The following is a 17,501-nucleotide window of genomic DNA, read 5'->3' as shown; positions in this document are numbered from 1 at the left end:
TTGTCCTCCCACTACCCTCTCTTAATTGAGATGAGATTTTGCCCTTCCTTTCGCAGGTCTGGGCCAACATCCACCAATGCTTTGCTCCCGAATACCGCCGGGTGACGCTGATGATGATGGCTGTGTGGTTCACCATGTCTTTCAGGTAGAGACAGTGGGAAAAGGGGGAAATTCTCTATTTCCTTCATGGTTGGTGGGGGGATTATTTGGTGTTGCTATCTCCCAAGTCGGCATTGTCTTAACAGTGATCCTATAAAGGAGATTGGAGCATTGGAGTTCATGGTGCTTCCAGTGTTGTTGTGACAAGCATTAAAGCTTGTTGTTGTTGTTGTTGTTGTTGTTCCATGCAGAAGCCCATGATGCCAATGGGATTTGTTATCTGAATGCTGGAAAGGGTCCACCTGGAGGGCTGAGAGATTGGCACCCTTTGCTTTCTGATGTATCGATATCCCTAAAATTTGATTAATGCACCAAATCATTATCGAAAACGACCTTTGTGCATATAAGTTGTGCATAAAACATCCAAATATTGCATGAGGCATGTATATTCGGCTACAAGTATGGCAAAATCCAAAATACTTCTGGTCCCAAGCATTTTGGATAAGGCAGACTTAAACAGGATAATAAACAATTATTATTAGTAGTAGTAGTAGTAGTAGTAGTATTTGAATCACAAGATGAGTCTTTATTATTATTATTATGGCACAAAAGATATTTATTTCTTATTATTTTATATTATTATTATTATTAAAATAAAGATTAATAATAAATATTTATTATAATAATTTATGATAATAAATATTATTATAATAAAAATAAATAATAATAAAATTATTATTAATAATACTAATTAATAAAAATAAAAATAAATAATAAAAATAAAATTATTATTAATAATAATACAAATAGTAAAAATAATAATTATTATTAATAATAATTAATAATACAAATAATAATAATAATCAATAATAATCAATAATAATTAATAATATAATAATGACGACTGGCACAAGCCAGTAAAGGTGGTCTCAGTGGTGATCAGGTGGTGCAATACCGGCTAAGCAGTGTAATTTCTCCAGCAACGTAGGGTGTTGACATCCTATGATAATGCGGCATGTCTCATTAAGAGCCACATCCACTGTTTTAACGTGGTGAGATGTGTTCCACACTGGGCATGCATACTCAGCAGCAGAGTAGCATACCGCAAGGGCAGATGTCTTCACTGTGTCTGGTTGTGATCCCCAGGTTGTGCCAGTCATCTTTTGTATGATATTGTTTCTAGCGCCCACTTTTGGCTTGATAACCAAGCAGTGCTTCTTATAAGTCAGAGCATGGTCCAGAGTGACTCCCAGGTACTTGGGTGTGCTGCAGTGCTCCAATGGGATTCCTTCCCAGGTCATCCTCAGAGCTCAAGATGCTTTCCTGTTCTTAAACTGAAAAGCACACGTCCGCATTTTAGATGGATTTGGAATCAGATGGTTTCCCCTATAATAGGCAGTAAGAGCACCTCAAGCTTTTGAGAGCTTCTGTTCAACCATTTCAAAACTACCTGCTACAGTGGTGATGGCATGATCATCAGTGTAGATGAAACTCTCTGTCTCTTCTAGCAGTGGCTGGTCATTTGTGTCAATGTTAAACATTAGGAATTAGCTGATTTTCCCTATAAGGCAGTAAGAGCACCTAAAGTTTCGGAAAGTTTTTGCTCAATCATTTCCAAGCTCCCTGTTTGAGTGGTGATGACACAATCATCAGCATAGATGAAACTGTCCCTTCTGGCAGTGGCTGGTCATTTGTGTCAATGCTAAACATTAGGGATCAGCTGGTTTTCCCTGTAATAGGCAGTAAGAGCACCTCAAGCTTCTGTTCAACCATTGCAAAGCTCCCTGCTTGAGCGGTGATGGCACGATCGTCAGCATAGACGAAACTCTCCGTCCCTTCTGGCAATGGCTGGTCATTTGTGTAAATATTAAACATTAGGAATCAGCTGGTTTTCTCTGTAATAGGCAGTAAGAGCACCTCAAGCTTCTGTTCAACCATTTCAAAGCTTCCTGCTTGGGCGGTGATGGCATGATCGTCAGCATAGATGAAACTCTTTGTCTCTTCTGGCAGTCGCTGGTCATTTGTGTAAATATTAAACATTAGGAATCTGCTGGTTTTCCCTGTAATAGGCATTAAGAGCACCTAAAGCTTTGGAAAGCTTTTGCTCAACTATTTCAAAGCTCCCTGTTTGAGTGGTGATGACACAATCATCAGCATAGATGAAACTGTCCCTTCTGGCAGTGGCTGGTCATTTGTGTCAATGTTAAACATGGATGGAGCAAGCACACTCCCCTGTGGCAAGCCGTTCTTCTGTTTCCACCATCTGCTTCTCTGACCCTGGAACTCAACAAAAAAGCTCCTGTTTTGTAGCAGGTTTCCTATGAAGCGGGTGAGGTGGTCATCCTTTGGGATATATATATATTTTTTCAGGAGGAAGTGATGATTGACAGTATCATAAGCAGCTGACAGGTCGATGAAGACAGCTCCCGTAATCTGCAGATGATGATGAGATTATTATTATTATTATTATTATTATTATTATTATTATTATATTATTATTATTATTATTATTATTATTATTATTATTATTATATTCATTTGTGTCCCGCTTTTATCTCACCGCCAGGATGCAATTTTACTCCTTCTTTCAAAATAATAGTGGAACTCTCTCATTCGCTTGTAGAGATAACTCAAGGGCCGCACAGCTCCCAAAGCTGGGAATTGTCGATTGATCTCGCCGCAGCTCTATTAATTGGACTCATTAGAGTAGGAAAAAATTAATTGCCAGCTGATCCCAAATAGAAGCTGGCTTCGCTGCTGTTGGCAGGTGTGCAAACCACTTCCAGGCACTAATTCGTCCATTTGGAAACCACATTTTTAACTATCTAATATCATGTTGCCTTTCTCTCTCCATTCTCAATATTCTTATCTCGGCGATTGCTTCCTTCTCTATTTTCCTTCTCCTCCTCCTTCTTTCTCTGCAATCCCAGCTACTACGGTTTGACCGTCTGGTTCCCCGACATGATCAAGCACCTCCAGAATATCGAGTACGCCTCCCGGACGAAGGTCTTCATCAACGAGACGGTGCGCCACATCACGTTCAACTTCACCTTGGAGAACCAGATCCACAGCCGAGGGGAGTACTTCAATGACAAGTGGGTTCCTCCCTTTCCTCGCCTACCCTACTTCTTTCTTCTGCTCCACATTTATTCTTCCCTTTTATAACGGGATCTTAGGATCACAGAGTTGGAGAGGACCCCAAAGGTCATCCAGTCCAACCTCATTCTGCCTGGCAGGAAGACACTGACAGATGGTCACCCAGAGAGAGAGAGAGAGAGAGAGAGAACATAGATAGATGAATAGATGGATGGATGGATAGATAGATGCTTGGGTTCATTCTCAAGCAGAGAATAAATATGAATGGATGGCAGGATGGCAGGATGGATGGATGGATGGATGGATGGATGCTTGGGTGCATCTTCAAACAGAGAAGTAATATGGATGGGTGGATGGATGGAAGGACAGGTGGATGGATGGATGCTTGGGTGCATCCTCAAGCAGAGAAGTAAGATGGATGGATGGATGGATGGATGGATGGATGGATGGATGGATGGGTAGATGGATGGATGGGTAGATGGATAGATGGATGGATGGATGGATGGATGGATGGATAGATAGATAGATAGATAGATAGATAGATAGATAGATGCTTGGGTGCATCTTCAAGCAGAGAAGTAATATGGATGGGTGGATGGATGGATGGATGGATGGATGGAAGGATAGGTGGATGGACTCTTGGGTGCATCTTCAAGCAGAAAAGTAAGATGGATGGATGGATGGATGGATGGATGGATGGATAGATGGATGGATGGATGGATAGATAGATAGATAGATAGATAGATAGATAGATGCTTGGGTGCATCTTCAAGCAGAGAAATAATATGGATGGGTGGATGGAAGGATAGGTGGATGGATGGATGGATGCTTGGGTGCATCCTTAAGCAGAGAAGTAAGATGGATGGATGGGATGGATGGATGGATGGATGGATGGATAGATGGATAGATGGATGCTTGGGTGCATCCTCGAGCAGAAAAGTAATATGGATGGTTTATGGATGGATGAATGGATGATTGGATAGATGCATAGATAGATGGATTGATAGATAGATGCTTGGGTGCATCTTCAAGCTGAGAAGTAATATGAATGGGTGGATGGATGGATAGGTGGATGGATGGATGGATGCTTGGGTGCATCCTCAAGCAGAGTAGTAAGATGGATGGATGGATGCTTGGGTGCATCCTCAAAAAGAGAAGCAAGATAGATGGATGGATGGATGGATGGATGGATGGATAGATGGATAGATAGATGGATGGATAGATAGATAGATAGATAGATAGATAGATAGATAGATATATGCTTGGGTGCATCTTCAAGTAGAGAAGTAATATGGATGGGTGGATGGAAGGATAGGTGGATGGATGCTTGGGTGCATCCTCAAGCAGAGAAGTAAGATGGATGGATGGATGGATGGATGGATGGATGGATAGATGGATGGCTAGATGGATAGATGGATGCTTGGGTCCATCCTCAAGCAGAAAAGTAATATGGATGGGTGGATGGGTGGATGAATGGATGGTTGGATAGATGCTTGAGTGCATCCTCAATCAGAGAAGTAAGATGGATGGATAGATAGATAGCTGCTTGGGTGCATTCTCAAACAGAGAAGTAAGATGGATGGATGGATGGACTCATGCTTGGCTAGATAGATAGATAGATAGATAGATAGAGACAGTTGATAGTTATGTAAATGATGGAAGGAAGATAGAAGCTTGATAGATGAATAGAGAAATGAATGTCCACTTAGTATAGTGTTTTGAGCAAATGGGCTACAACAATTGTTGGAATCCTGTTTTCAACCTAGAAAACTACTTGATGACCTTGGTCAAGTCACATGCTCTCAGCCCTGTAAAATTCCTGATTGAGACCTCTCCCAATTCATCTTTTCTGCCCTGCCTTGCCTTCGTCTGACCATCTTCTCTCACTCCCCCTCCCGTCAGGTTCATCGGCCTCAAGATGAAGTCCATCTCCTTCATCGACTCGCTGTTTGAGGAATGTTATTTCGAGGACGTCACGTCTAGCAATACCTTCTTCAAGAACTGCACGTTCATCTCCTCTGTCTTCTACAACACAGGTGGGATCTGGGACCGGATATATACTGTTCTATCCCTTGTTGTATCTATCTATCTATCTATCTATCTATCTATCTATCTATCTATCTATCTATCTCTACTTCTCTTTCTGTCTTGTTCTCTCTTCCCACCCTCTTTCTCTCTGACACACATCTATCGATTGATCTCTCTCATCTATCTGTCTATCTATCTATTTCTATTGCATCTATCTATCATAGATTAAATAAGAGACAGATATCTATCTATCATCTCTACATCTTTCATTTAATGTGTATCTAATATTTATCTAAACTACCTCAATCTATCTTTCTATTGCCCACCTACTCAGTCTTTCGTTCTTTCTGACACATACTACCTCTCGATCACTCTACCTCTCCAGCTATCCATCCATCCACCTATTCATTCAACTGCTCATCTATCTATCTATCTATCTATCTATCTATCTATCTATCTATCTATCTTCTTATCTTCCTATCTATCCATCTTCCTATCTATATAGGATAGATAGGAAGATGGATAGATAGGAAGATAAGATCTGCCTGCCTGCCTGCCTGCCTGCTTGCCTGCCTGCCTGCCTATCTATCTATCTATCTATCTATCTATCTATCTATCTATCTATCTATCTATCTATCTATCTATCTATCTATCTATCTTCCCATCCATCCATCCATCCATCTCTCCATCCATATTCCTATTTATCCTATCTGTCTATCTATCTATCTATCTATCTATCTATCTATCTATCCATCCATCCATCCATCCATCCATCAATCTACCTATCCATCAATCTACCTATCCATCCATCTACCCATCTATCTGTCTGTCGGTCTATCCATCTATCTATCCATCCATCCATCCATCCATCCATCCATCCATCCATCAATCTACCTATCCATCAATCTACCTATCCATCCATCTACCCATCTATCTGTCTGTCGGTCTATCCATCCTTCCATCCATCCATCCATCTACCTATCCATCCATTTATCCATCCATCCATCCATCCATCCACCTATCCATCCATCTACCCATCTACCTATATATCCATCCATCTACCTACCTACCTACCTACCTACCTACCTATCCATCCATCCATCCATCCATCCACCTACCCATCTACCTATCCATCCACCCACCCACCTATCCACCCATCTACTCATCTACCCATCTATCTATCTATCATCTATATATCCATCCATCCATCCATCCACTTATCCATCCATCTACCCATCAATCCATCCATCCACCTGTCCATCCATCTACCCATCTGCATATATATCCATCCATCTACCTATCCATCCATCCATCTATCCATCCATCTACCCATCTATCCATCCATCCACCCATCTACCCACCCAGACACCCAGACAGTGACACCCATCTATCTATCTATCTATCTATCTATCTATCTATCTATCTATCTATCTATCTACCTTTCTACCTTTCTATCTTTCTATCTTTCTATCTTTCTATCTATTGATCTTTTCATCCATCCATCCATCTACCTATCCATCCATCTACCTATCCATCCATCTACCTATCTACCTATTAATCTATCTATCTATCTATTTTGCTGATGCATATCTCTCTATCTATCTGTCTATCTACCTATGCACCTACCTACCATTCTTTCTCTCTTTCTTCAATGCAAAGTTCGAGTGCTGACCTCTTCCTGTGCTTTCCCTCTTTCCTTCAGACCTCTTCGAGTACAAGTTCATCAACAGCCGGATCATCAACAGCACCTTCCTCCACAACAAGGAGGGCTGTCAGCTGGACTTCAGCGACGACAACAACGCCTACATGATCTACTTTGTCAGCTTCCTGGGCACCTTGGCGGTCCTCCCGGGGAACATCGTCTCCGCCCTCCTGATGGACAAGATTGGGCGCCTACGGATGCTGGGTGAGGAAGCCTTGCTTGGGGGGGACGGACCAACCAAGACGTGCTGGGGATGGGGCCACGGGTTATGGGGAAAGTCCTGAATCGGGACCACGCTGATGACCGCTCCCTCTCTGCCTTTCCTTCCCGAAGCCGGCTCGAGCGTCATGTCTTGCATCAGCTGCTTCTTCTTATCCTTCGGCAACAGCGAGTCGGCCATGATCGCCCTCCTGTGTCTCTTTGGCGGGGTCAGCATTGCCTCCTGGAACGCGCTGGACGTCTTGACCGTGGAGCTCTATCCCTCGGACCGGCGGTAGGTGCATTTCGTACCCACATTCCCTACATGAATGATTGGCTCCAAATGTCAATTTTTCACCTCCCTGCTTGAGCGGCGATGGCATGATCATCAGCATAGATGAAACTCTCTGTCCCTTCTGGGAGTGGTTGGTCATTTGTGTAGATGTTGAACATGGATGGAGCAAGCACACTCCCCTGAGGCAGGCCGTTCTTGTGTTTCCGCCATCTGCTTCTCTGGCCCTGGAACTCAACACAAAAGCTCCTGTTTTGTAGCAGGTTTCCTATGAAGCGGGTGAGGTGGTCATCCTTTGTGGGATTCCTTCTCAGGTGATCTTCAGAGCTCGGGATGCTTGTCTGTTCTTAAGGTGAAAGGCACATGTCTGTGTTTTAGATGGATTAGGGATCCGCTGGTTTTCCCTGTAGTAGGCGGTAAGAGCACCTAGAGCTTCGAAGAGCTTCTGTTCAACCATCTCAAAACTCCCTGCTTGGGCAGTGATGGCATGATCGTCAGCATAGATGAAACTCTCTGTCCCTTCTGGCAGTGGCTGGTCATTTGTGTAAATATTAAACATTAGGAATCAGCTGGTTTTCCCTGTAATAGGTATTAAGAGCACCTCAAGCTTTGGAGAGCTTCTGTTCAACCATCTCAAAGCTCCCTACTTGAGTGGTGATGGTACGATCATCAGCATAGATGAAGCTCTCTGTCCCTTCTGGCAGTGGCTGGACATTTGTGTAAATGTTGAACATGGATGGAGCAAGCACTCTCCCCTGAGGCAGGCCGTTCTTCTGTTTCCGCCATCTGCTTCTCTGGCCCTGGAACTTAACAAAAAAGCTCCTGTTTTGTAGCAGGTTTCCTATGAGGCAGGTGAGGTGGTCGTCCTTTGTGGGATTCCTTCCCAGGTCATCCTCAGAGCTCGGGATGTTTGTTTGTTCTGAAGGGGAAAAGCACATGTCTGTGTTGTAGATGGATTAGGGATCAGCTGGTTTTCCCTGTAGCAGGCAGTAAGAGCAGCTAGAGCAGTGGTTCTCAACCTGGGGTCCCCAGATGTTTTTGGCCTTCGACTCGTAGAAATCCTAACAGCTGGTAAACTGACTGGGATTTCTGGGAGTTGTAGGCAAAAAACATCTGGGGACCCCAGGTTGAGAACCACTGACCTAGAGCTTCGGAGAGCTTCTGTTCAACCATCTCAAAGTTCCCTGCTTGGGCAGTGATGGCCCAAGCTGTATCCTTTGGACCGGCGGTAGGTGCACTTCGTACCCACATCCCCTACATGAATGATTGGCTTCAAATGTCAACCCTTTGCCCCCTTGCTTGAGCGGTGATGGCACGATCATCAGCATAGATGAAACTCTCTGTCCCTTCTGGCAGTTGTTGGTCATTTGTGTAGATGTTGTACATGGATGGAGCAAGCACTCTCTCCTGAGGGAGGCCGTTCTTCTTTTTCCGCCATTTGCTTCTCTGGTCCTGGAACTCAACAAAAAAGCTCCTGTTTTGTAGCAGGTTTCCTATGAGGCAGGTGAGGTGGTCGTCCTTTGTGGGATTCCTTCCCAGGTCATCCTCAGAGCTCGGGATGTTTGTCTGTTATGAAGGTGAAAAGCACATGTCTGTGTTGTAGATGGATTAGGGATCAGCTGGTTTTCCCTGTAATAGGCAGTAAGAGCACCTAGAGCTTCGGAGAGCTTCTGTTCAACCATCTCAAAGTTCCCTGCTTGGGCGGTGATGGCCCAAGCTCTATCCCTTGGACCAGCGGTAGGTGCATTCCGTACCCACATCCCCTACATGAATGATTGGCTTCAAATGTCAACCCTTTGCCTCCTTGCTTGAGCGGTGATGGCACGATCATCAGCATAGATGAAACTCTGTCCCTACTGGCAGTTGTTGGTCATTTGTGTAGATGTTGTACATGGATGGAGCAAGCACTCTCCCCTGAGGGAGGCCGCTCTTCTGTTTCCGCCATCTGCTTCTCTGGGCCTGGAACTCAACAAAAAAGCTCCTGTTTTGTAGCAGGTTTCCTATGAGGTGGGTGAGGTGGTTGTCCTACATTTTTCTCAGGAGGAGGCAGTGGTTCACAGTCTCATAAACCACTGACAGGTCTATGAAGACAGCTCTTGTGATCTGCTGCCGTTCAAAGCCATCTTCTATGATAATAATAATAATAATAATAATAATAGCACAATCTGAACCCTGTGACATTGCAGTCCTGTTCTCGCCATCTTTTCCGGTCCCTTCCTCCAGTGTTTTCTTATTTTTTGGGGGGATAAATGCTTTGCAGAGGAAAGTCAGGCAGGGTATGGGAGGGAGCGCATGGAGCGGCTGCGCAATTTTTGGGAACAAGGACAAAAAAAGCCCAACGACGAGAGGTGACGCATTGGGCTTGCTAGTCACATGCCGAGCTGCCCGGAGGGACCTTGACGGCACCGAGAAGCCGAGAGAGAGCCAGAGACAGTCAGAGAAAATGCGGAATTCATCCCCTTTTGCATATTATTGCAGCTCCCATTGCTGATGGGTGTTGAAGTCCACCACAACACAGGCTTTCCAGACTAGGGGTGCACAATTAATGCAGGTTGACCCACTTTGATGGCTATGGTGCAATGCAATAGAGTACTGAGAGTTATAGTTTCTGCCCAAATCCTGGGATTTCTCGTTTGTTGACTCCCCAGACCCCTTTAGCAGAGGAGGCTTGAAGACCTTGCAAAACTACAAATCCCAACTGGAAATGGGAAAAAAAACATAAGGAGAAACCTTTCCGAGACTTTGGATTGTGCGCCCCCTTGTGGCTTCGCAAGACAACTACAATCTATATAATGTTCGTTTGTGGGATTCACAGAACTCAAAAACCACTGGACGATTTGACACCAAATTTGGACACAAGACACCTAACCGCCCAATGTACGTCCTTCACTCAAAAAATTGATTTTGTCATTTGGGAGTTGTAGTTGCTGGGATTTACAGTTCACCTACAATCAAAGAGCATTCTGAACCCCACCAGCGATGGAATTGAAACAAACTTGGCACACAGTTCTCCCAAGACCAACAGAAAATACTGGAAAGGTTTGGTGGGCAGTGTCCATTGGTTTTGGAGTTGTAGTTCACCTACATCCAGAGATCATTGTGGACTCAACAATGATGGATATGCACCAAACTCTACACGAATACTCAATATGCCCAAATGTGAAGACTGGTGGAGTTTGAGAGAAAATAGAATCTTGACATTTGGGAGTTGTAGTTGCTGGGATTTATAGTTCACCTACAATCAAAGAACATTCTGAACCCCACCAATGATAGAATTGGGCCAAACTTGGCACGCAGTTCTCCCATGACCAACAGAAAATACTGGAAGGATTTGGTGGGCACTGTCCTTTGGTTTTGGAGTTGTAGTTCACCTACATCCAGAGAGCACTGTGGACTCAAACAATGATGGATCTGGACCAAACTTGACACAAATATTCCATATGCCCAAATATGAACACAGATGGAGTTTGCAGGAAATAGACCTTGACATTTGGGATTTGTACTTACTGGGATTTATAGTTCACTACAATTAAAGAGCATTCTGAAACCCACAAATGACAGAAATGGGGCAAACTTCCCACACAGAACTCCCATGATGAACAGAAAATACTTAAGGCCATCCAGTCCAACCCTCTTCACCAGGGCAAGAAAAAGTAATCAAAGCCCTCCTGAAAGAGAGCCATCCAGCCATAGATATAGATAGATATATATAATTCACACACAGACAGATAAAGTATTATAGATTTGAAAGGGACCCCTAAAGAAGAACGATGATATGTTGCATGTTCCAGAGTAGGCAAACCAGACAATCTCTACGTCAACACTGTCAAAAAAACATCAAGAAATACTGTTTACCCACAAGCATAAAGATATTACATATATTAGAAACCAGCACTTTCTAATTACTTTATTTTCCTTATCACCAGACTGGGCCACAGCAACGCCTGGCAGGGGACAGCTAGTAGTAATATATCATACTAATATTGTGCTATGCTAATAGTATAATATATTCAGGGGCGGCTCGTCCATTACGCGAAGTAAGCGGTCGCAGAACACTTTTTTTTGCCAGGGGTGCAGAGGCGCCTCTGTAAATGCCCCTCGACCACCACTTGAGGAGCGCCCCCTCAGCTCACAACAGCCCTAGCAGTCCGGGGGGAGCCTCGGCTTTCTTGCCTCGCTGCCGGGCAATCCTCTTCCCAAAGGGGCTGGGCCGTTGAGCCTCGCCTCGCCCCTCTCGTTCCTGCTCCACCCGGTCACCGGGTGCGCAAGCAGAGCCGGCGCTCAATTGTTCTCTGCGTTCGATCCCTTCCCCATGACCGGCTCCCTTTCCCGATCCCCTGGCGCTCCACCCGCCTCCTCTCCTCTCCTCAATCCGCGGGTGGGCCAAGGGGCAGAGCCGCCGCGCCTGGCCCGTTACGGGTACGGAGGCGTGTCTGAAGACCCCAGCGTGCGCACCAAAAGTCGCCTCTTCTCCTGACTTTCTCTTCAGCCATTGGGACCAAGAGAGAGAGAGAGAGAGAGAGAGCCCCTCCGGCTGGAGGTATCTCCCACCTCCGCTCCCTCCTTTGTTTTTGCGGCTAACTTCAGGAAAGGTGGGCATCTCCACCTCTGTCTCTCTCTCTCTCTTGGTCCCAATGGCTGAGGAGAAAGTCAGGAGAAGAGGTGACTTTTGGTGCACACGCTGGGGCCTTCAGGCACGCCTCCGGACCCAAAGCGGGGCAGGCGCGGCGGCTCCACCCCTTGGCCCACCCGCGGATTAGGAGAGGAGAGGAGGTGGGTGCCTCTTCTCCTGACTTTCTCTTCAGCCATTGGGATCAAGAGAGAGAGAGAGAGAGAGTGTCCCTCCGGGTGGAGGTATCTCCCACCTCCGCTCCCTCCTTTGTTTTTGCGCCTACCTTCAGGAAAGGTGGGCATCTCCACTTCTCTCTCTCTCTCTCTCTCTCTCTCTCTTGGTCCCAATGGCTGAGGAGAAAGTCAGGAGAAGAGGTGACTTTTGGTGCACACGCCGGGGTCTTCAGGCACGCCTCGGGATCCAAAGCGGGCCAGGCAAGGGAGCAAATGCGGCAAGTGTAGTTACTGGGATGTATAGTTCACCTACAATCAAAGAGCATTCTGAACTCCACCAATGATGGAATTGAACCAAATATGGCACACAGAACTCCCACGACGAACAGAAAATATATATCAATGATTGGTTGGGGGGGGGGGGGCGCCAAAATACTGTCTGCTTACCGTTGAAAATTACCTAGGGCCACCTCTGAATATATTGTATGTACATATAACTTGTAAGACACTCTGAGCCCCCTGGAATCGTGTTGGCCTTTTCCGCTGCCGCAGGACGCTCTTGGCTCACCCTTTCTGCTTTCTCTCCCCTTTTCTCCCCAGGACGACCGCCTTTGGGTTCCTCAACGCCTTATGCAAGCTGGCCGCCGTCCTGGGCATCAGCATCTTCACGTCTTTCGTGGGCATCACCAAAGCGGTGCCCATCCTCTTGGCGTCGGCGGCGCTGGCCGTGGGCAGCTCTCTGGCCCTGAAACTGCCGGAGACGCGGGGGCAAGTTCTACAGTGAGAGAGAGAAAGCAAGAAAGAGAGAGAGAAAGAGAGAGAGAGAGATTGATTCACACTCGGGCCCTGTCCTGCCCTTGCCCCTTTCCCACTTTTGGGAGAGATTTAGAGTCGTAGAGACACTGTGACCGTCGTCTTAATGTCGTTCTCATTTCAACAAAAGGGGGGGACAAGGGGTGTGTGAAAAAAAATGCCATCCTTAGTAAGTTCCCATCCCTTTCTACCAAACTCATTCGTCCCTTTATTTTTATTTTTTTGTGTCCCCCTTGAATCCTCTGCCGTCCCACTTTTCTGGAGTGTCCCGGTTTCTCTCCTTTCCTCCCTCTTTAGTCCTCAGTTGGCTGCAAAGCTGCAAAGCACAATCAGTTGCAGCCTCTTCGCAGTTGTGCCCATTTCGTGACCTCGTTTCGGTGTCGATCGGTCCTTTGAAACCTTGGTGGGATGTGTAGTCTGTCTGCCCTCTCATCCCACTTCTCCTAAATCTCTTCTACGGTGGTTTTCGTGTGAATCGCGAGGCCGGAAGGGGGAATCCGAGTCCAAAACGGAGGTGTACGGTTAGAATAGATGGTCTCAGGGGACCCTTTTTGGAATAATTTCCAGCTTAAAACTTGGTTTATTTGGTTGAGATTTCGTTTGGTGTCCAGATTCCAAAACAGAGGGGCAAAGTTGGACTAGATGACCTCAAGGATCCCTTTCCGACTCAATTATTGTCCTTTCCAGCTTAATGTTGGGTTTATTTGGTTGAGATTTTGTCCAGCGTCCAAACCGAGTCCAAAACAGAGGTGTAAGGTTGGACTAGATGCCCTCAAGGGACCTCTTCTCACTCCATTCTTGTCATTCTCAACTTAAGTCTTGGTATATTTGATTGAGATTTCATTTGGTGTCCAAGCCAAGTCCAAAACATAGGGGCAAGGTTGGACTAGATGACCTCAAGGGACCCTTTCCAACTCTATTCTTGTCATTCCCAACTTAAGACTTTGTTTAGTGGTTTGAGATTTCGTTCAGTGTCCAAACCAAATCAAAAGCAGAGGGGAAAGGTTGGACTAGATGGCCTCAAGGGACCCCTCTCGGACTCTATTCTTGTCCTTTCCGATTTAAGTCTTGGTTTATTTGATTGAAATTTCGTTTGGTGCCCGGAGAGGGAAACCGAGTCTAAAACAGAGGGGCAAGGTTGGACTAGATGACCTCAAGGGACCCCTTCTGACTCTATTATTGTCATTATCAACTTAAGTCTTGGTTTATTTGGTTGAGATTTTGTTTGGAGTCCAAACCAAGTCCAAACCAGAGGGGCAAGGTTGGACTAGATGGCCTCAAGGGTCCCTTTCCAACTCTATTCTTGTCATTCCCAACTTAAGGCTTTGTTTAGTGGGTTGAGATTTCATTCAGTGTCCAAACCAAGTCCAAAACAAAAGGAAAAGTTGGACTAGATGGCCTCAAGGGACCCCTCTCGGACTCTATTCTTGTCCTTTCCGATTTAAGTCTTGGTTTATTTGATTGAAATTTTGTTTGGTGCCCGGAGAGGGAAACCGAGTCCAAAACAGAGGGGCAAGGTTGGACTAGATGACCTCAAGGGACCCCTTCTGCCTCTGTTATTGTCATTATCGACTTAAGTCTTGGATTATTTGGTTGAGATTTTGTTTGGAGTCCAAACCAAGTCCCAACCAGAGGGGCAAAGTTGGACTAGATGGCCTCAAGGAACCCCTTCTCATTCCATTCTCGTCATTCCCGACTTAAGTATTGGTTTATTTGGTTGAGATTTCGTTCGGAGTCCAAACCAAGTCCAAAACAGAGTGGCAAGGTTGGACTAGATGGCCTCAAGGGACCCCTTTTGACGCTATTCTTGCCTTTCCCGACGTAAGGCTTGGTTTAGTTGGTTGAGATTTCGTTCGGTGTCCAAACCGAGTCCAAAACAGAGGGGCAAGGTTGGACTAGATGGCCTCAAGGGACCCTTTCCAACTCTATTCTTGTCATTCCCAACTTAAGGCTTTGTTTATTTGGTTGAGATTTCGTTCGGTGTCCGAACCAAGTCCAAAACAGAGGGGCAAGGTTGGACTAGATGGCCTCAAGGGACCCCTTTTGACTCTTATTTTTGCCATTCCCGACTTAAAGCATGGTTTATTCGGTTGAGATTTCGTTCAGCGCCCAGAGAGGGAAACTGAGTCCAAACGCAGGGGCAGCTTTCTCTCTCTCTTTGCCCCAAACTCGAATCCAGAAGGAAGGGATAGATTTCGAAAACACGGCCCGAGAGGCCCTTCTGAAAACCCGGTGGCGTTTCAGGGTTCGATCTGCCGTCCACCTTTTGCACCAACGTGTCAAACGAACAACTCACGCGTGTGCCCTGTGTTCCAATCAACCCCTTTTTCCTCCTTTTTTCGGGTTGTTTTTAACATATTTTTTCCTCCGAACGGCACACGTTTACGTCTGTGTGTGTATGTATGTGTGTGTATGTTTTGGTGTATGTCTGTCTGTACAGAATCAATGCAAAAGGCGCCGGTCTCAAACCAACCCCGGTATGTGTCATTCCCAAAACAAAACCCCTATCATTTTGAGTGTTGTGTAATTTGGGGTGTGAGAAAACACAACGAAAAGACAAACCCAAACCCAGCAACCGCTAGCGTCGATTCAGGTGTATACCTTCGTTTAGCTTGATGTTTCCAAGTGGGAATGGTTTCGTTCCAGATGGATCCTCCTCCGCCGTCCGCTCGTGTCCCGTCTCCATTTTGCATTTGTGCGGGTCGCATTTCGGTTAGCGTTAGTTATATTTGCACTCTTCCCCACACACAAAAAGCCATGTTCCTACGTCTCGTTTTCGTACGAATCCGTGTCGATGTTACGAAAACGTGACGACATCCCGGTTTGCATTTCGGAATCGTACGAATCCGTGTCGATGTTACGAAAGTGTGACGACATCCCGGTTTGCATTTCGAAATCGTACGAATCCGTGTCGATGTTACAAAAATGTGACGACATCCCGGTTTGCATTTCGGAATCGTACGAATTCGTGTCGATGTTACGAAAACGTGACGACATCCCGGTTTGCATTTCGGAATCGTACGAATCCGTGTCGATGTTACAAAAGTGTGACGACATCCCGGTTTGCCTTTCGGAATCGTACGAATCCGTGTCGATGTTACGAAAGTGTGACGACATCCCAGTTTGCATTTTGGAATCATACGGATCCGTATCGATGTTATGAAAATGTGACGACATCCCGGTTTGCATTTGGGAATCATACGAATCCGTGTCGATGTTACGAAAGCATGACGACATCCCGGTTTGCATTTCGGAATCGTACGAATCCGTATCGATGTTACGAAAATGTGACGACATCCCAGTTTGCATTTCGGAATTGTACGAATCCGTGTCGATGTTATGAAAGTGTGACGACATCCCGGCTTGCATTTCGGAATCGTACGAATCCGTGTCGATGTTACGAAAGCGTGACGACATCCCAGTTTGCATTTCGGAATCGTACGAATCCGTGTCGATGTTACAAAAATGTGACGACATCCTGGTTTGCATTTTGGAATCGTATGAATCCGTATCGATGTTACGAAAGTGTGACGACATCCCGGTTTGCATTTCGGAATCGTACGAATCCGTATCGATGTTACGAAAGTGTGACGACAACCCGGTTTGCATTTTGGAATCGTACGAATCCGTGTCAATGTTACGAAAATGTGACGAGATCCCAGTTTGCATTTCGGAATCGTACGAATCCGTGTCGATGTTACGAAAGTGTGACGACATCCCGGTTTGCATTTCGGAATCGTACGAATCCGTGTCGATGTTACAAAAGTGTGACAACATCCCGTTTGGGAATTACGAAGCGGTCGCAATGTCAAGGTGTGCATTGGTGCCCATTGCGCGTTCGTCTGCGCCATTCTGTTTTGTGCCGTTTCGGAAGACGTTCGCCCCAAGTGAACTGCCCGTCGTTGCCTCCTGTAGCGCAAAACCGAAATATTATTATTGGTATACTATTGCCAAACCTTTTGGTGCAGACGAACAATCCCAGAGTGCATCTACGTGGTAGAATTAATGTAGTTTGACGCTGCTTTAATAATAATAAGTTCCCAAAACAGTATAGGGTTTGGTTGTGTAGTCAAACAATGGTCATTGGGCTGGCGTGGATTAGGAGAGTCCAAATATGAAAATACAGTGTTCCCTCACTTATCGCGGGTGTTGCGTTTCAGCACCACCCGCGAAAAGTGAAAATCCGCAAAGTAGGGATGGTATACATACCTTTTTTTGCTAGCTATTTACATACTGCTTTGTATTTCCGCTCTCCCTTTGTTATTATGGGCTCCCTCTCTCCCGAGGGGGTGAAACTCCCTTCCACACTCCATCGTTGCCAGGAAGCAAAAACCCGCAAAACAGCGAGTCCACGCAAAGCGAACCGCCAATTAGCGAGGAAACACTGTAGTTCTCAACCAGGGGACCGGTGGTAATCTCTCGTTATCTAATCCTACCTAAGTATCTATCTATCTATCTATCTATCTATCTATCTATCTAGGTAGATAG

At 45.6% G+C, this 17,501-nt stretch overlaps 1 protein-coding gene across 2 annotated transcripts in view; it reads left to right on the top strand.

Moving 5' to 3' along the window:
- SV2A (synaptic vesicle glycoprotein 2A) overlaps nt 1-16,605 on the top strand; it is a 69,760-nt gene extending 53,155 nt beyond the window's left edge. The window contains exons 8-14 of one of the 2 annotated variants that reach the window (XR_010910380.1): nt 57-145; nt 3,030-3,194; nt 5,098-5,231; nt 6,926-7,129; nt 7,259-7,418; nt 12,801-13,527; nt 15,152-16,605. Coding sequence is in view for 1 of the 2 variants with exons in the window: in XM_060758039.2 (XP_060614022.2) it covers nt 57-145; nt 3,030-3,194; nt 5,098-5,231; nt 6,926-7,129; nt 7,259-7,418; nt 12,801-12,984 (936 nt within the window). In the remaining variant the exon portion in view is untranslated. Of the gene's footprint in view, nt 1-56; nt 146-3,029; nt 3,195-5,097; nt 5,232-6,925; nt 7,130-7,258; nt 7,419-12,800 lie in introns of both variants that reach the window. The other variant, XM_060758039.2, reaches the window with a different exon arrangement.
- Nucleotides 16,606-17,501: the final 896 nt, after the last annotated feature.

The sequence above is a fragment of the Anolis sagrei genome, chromosome 12 (genome assembly GCF_037176765.1).
Source record: "Anolis sagrei isolate rAnoSag1 chromosome 12, rAnoSag1.mat, whole genome shotgun sequence".
Classification (NCBI taxonomy): domain Eukaryota; kingdom Metazoa; phylum Chordata; class Lepidosauria; order Squamata; family Dactyloidae; genus Anolis; species Anolis sagrei.
This window is presented reverse-complemented; position numbering and strand designations above follow the sequence as displayed.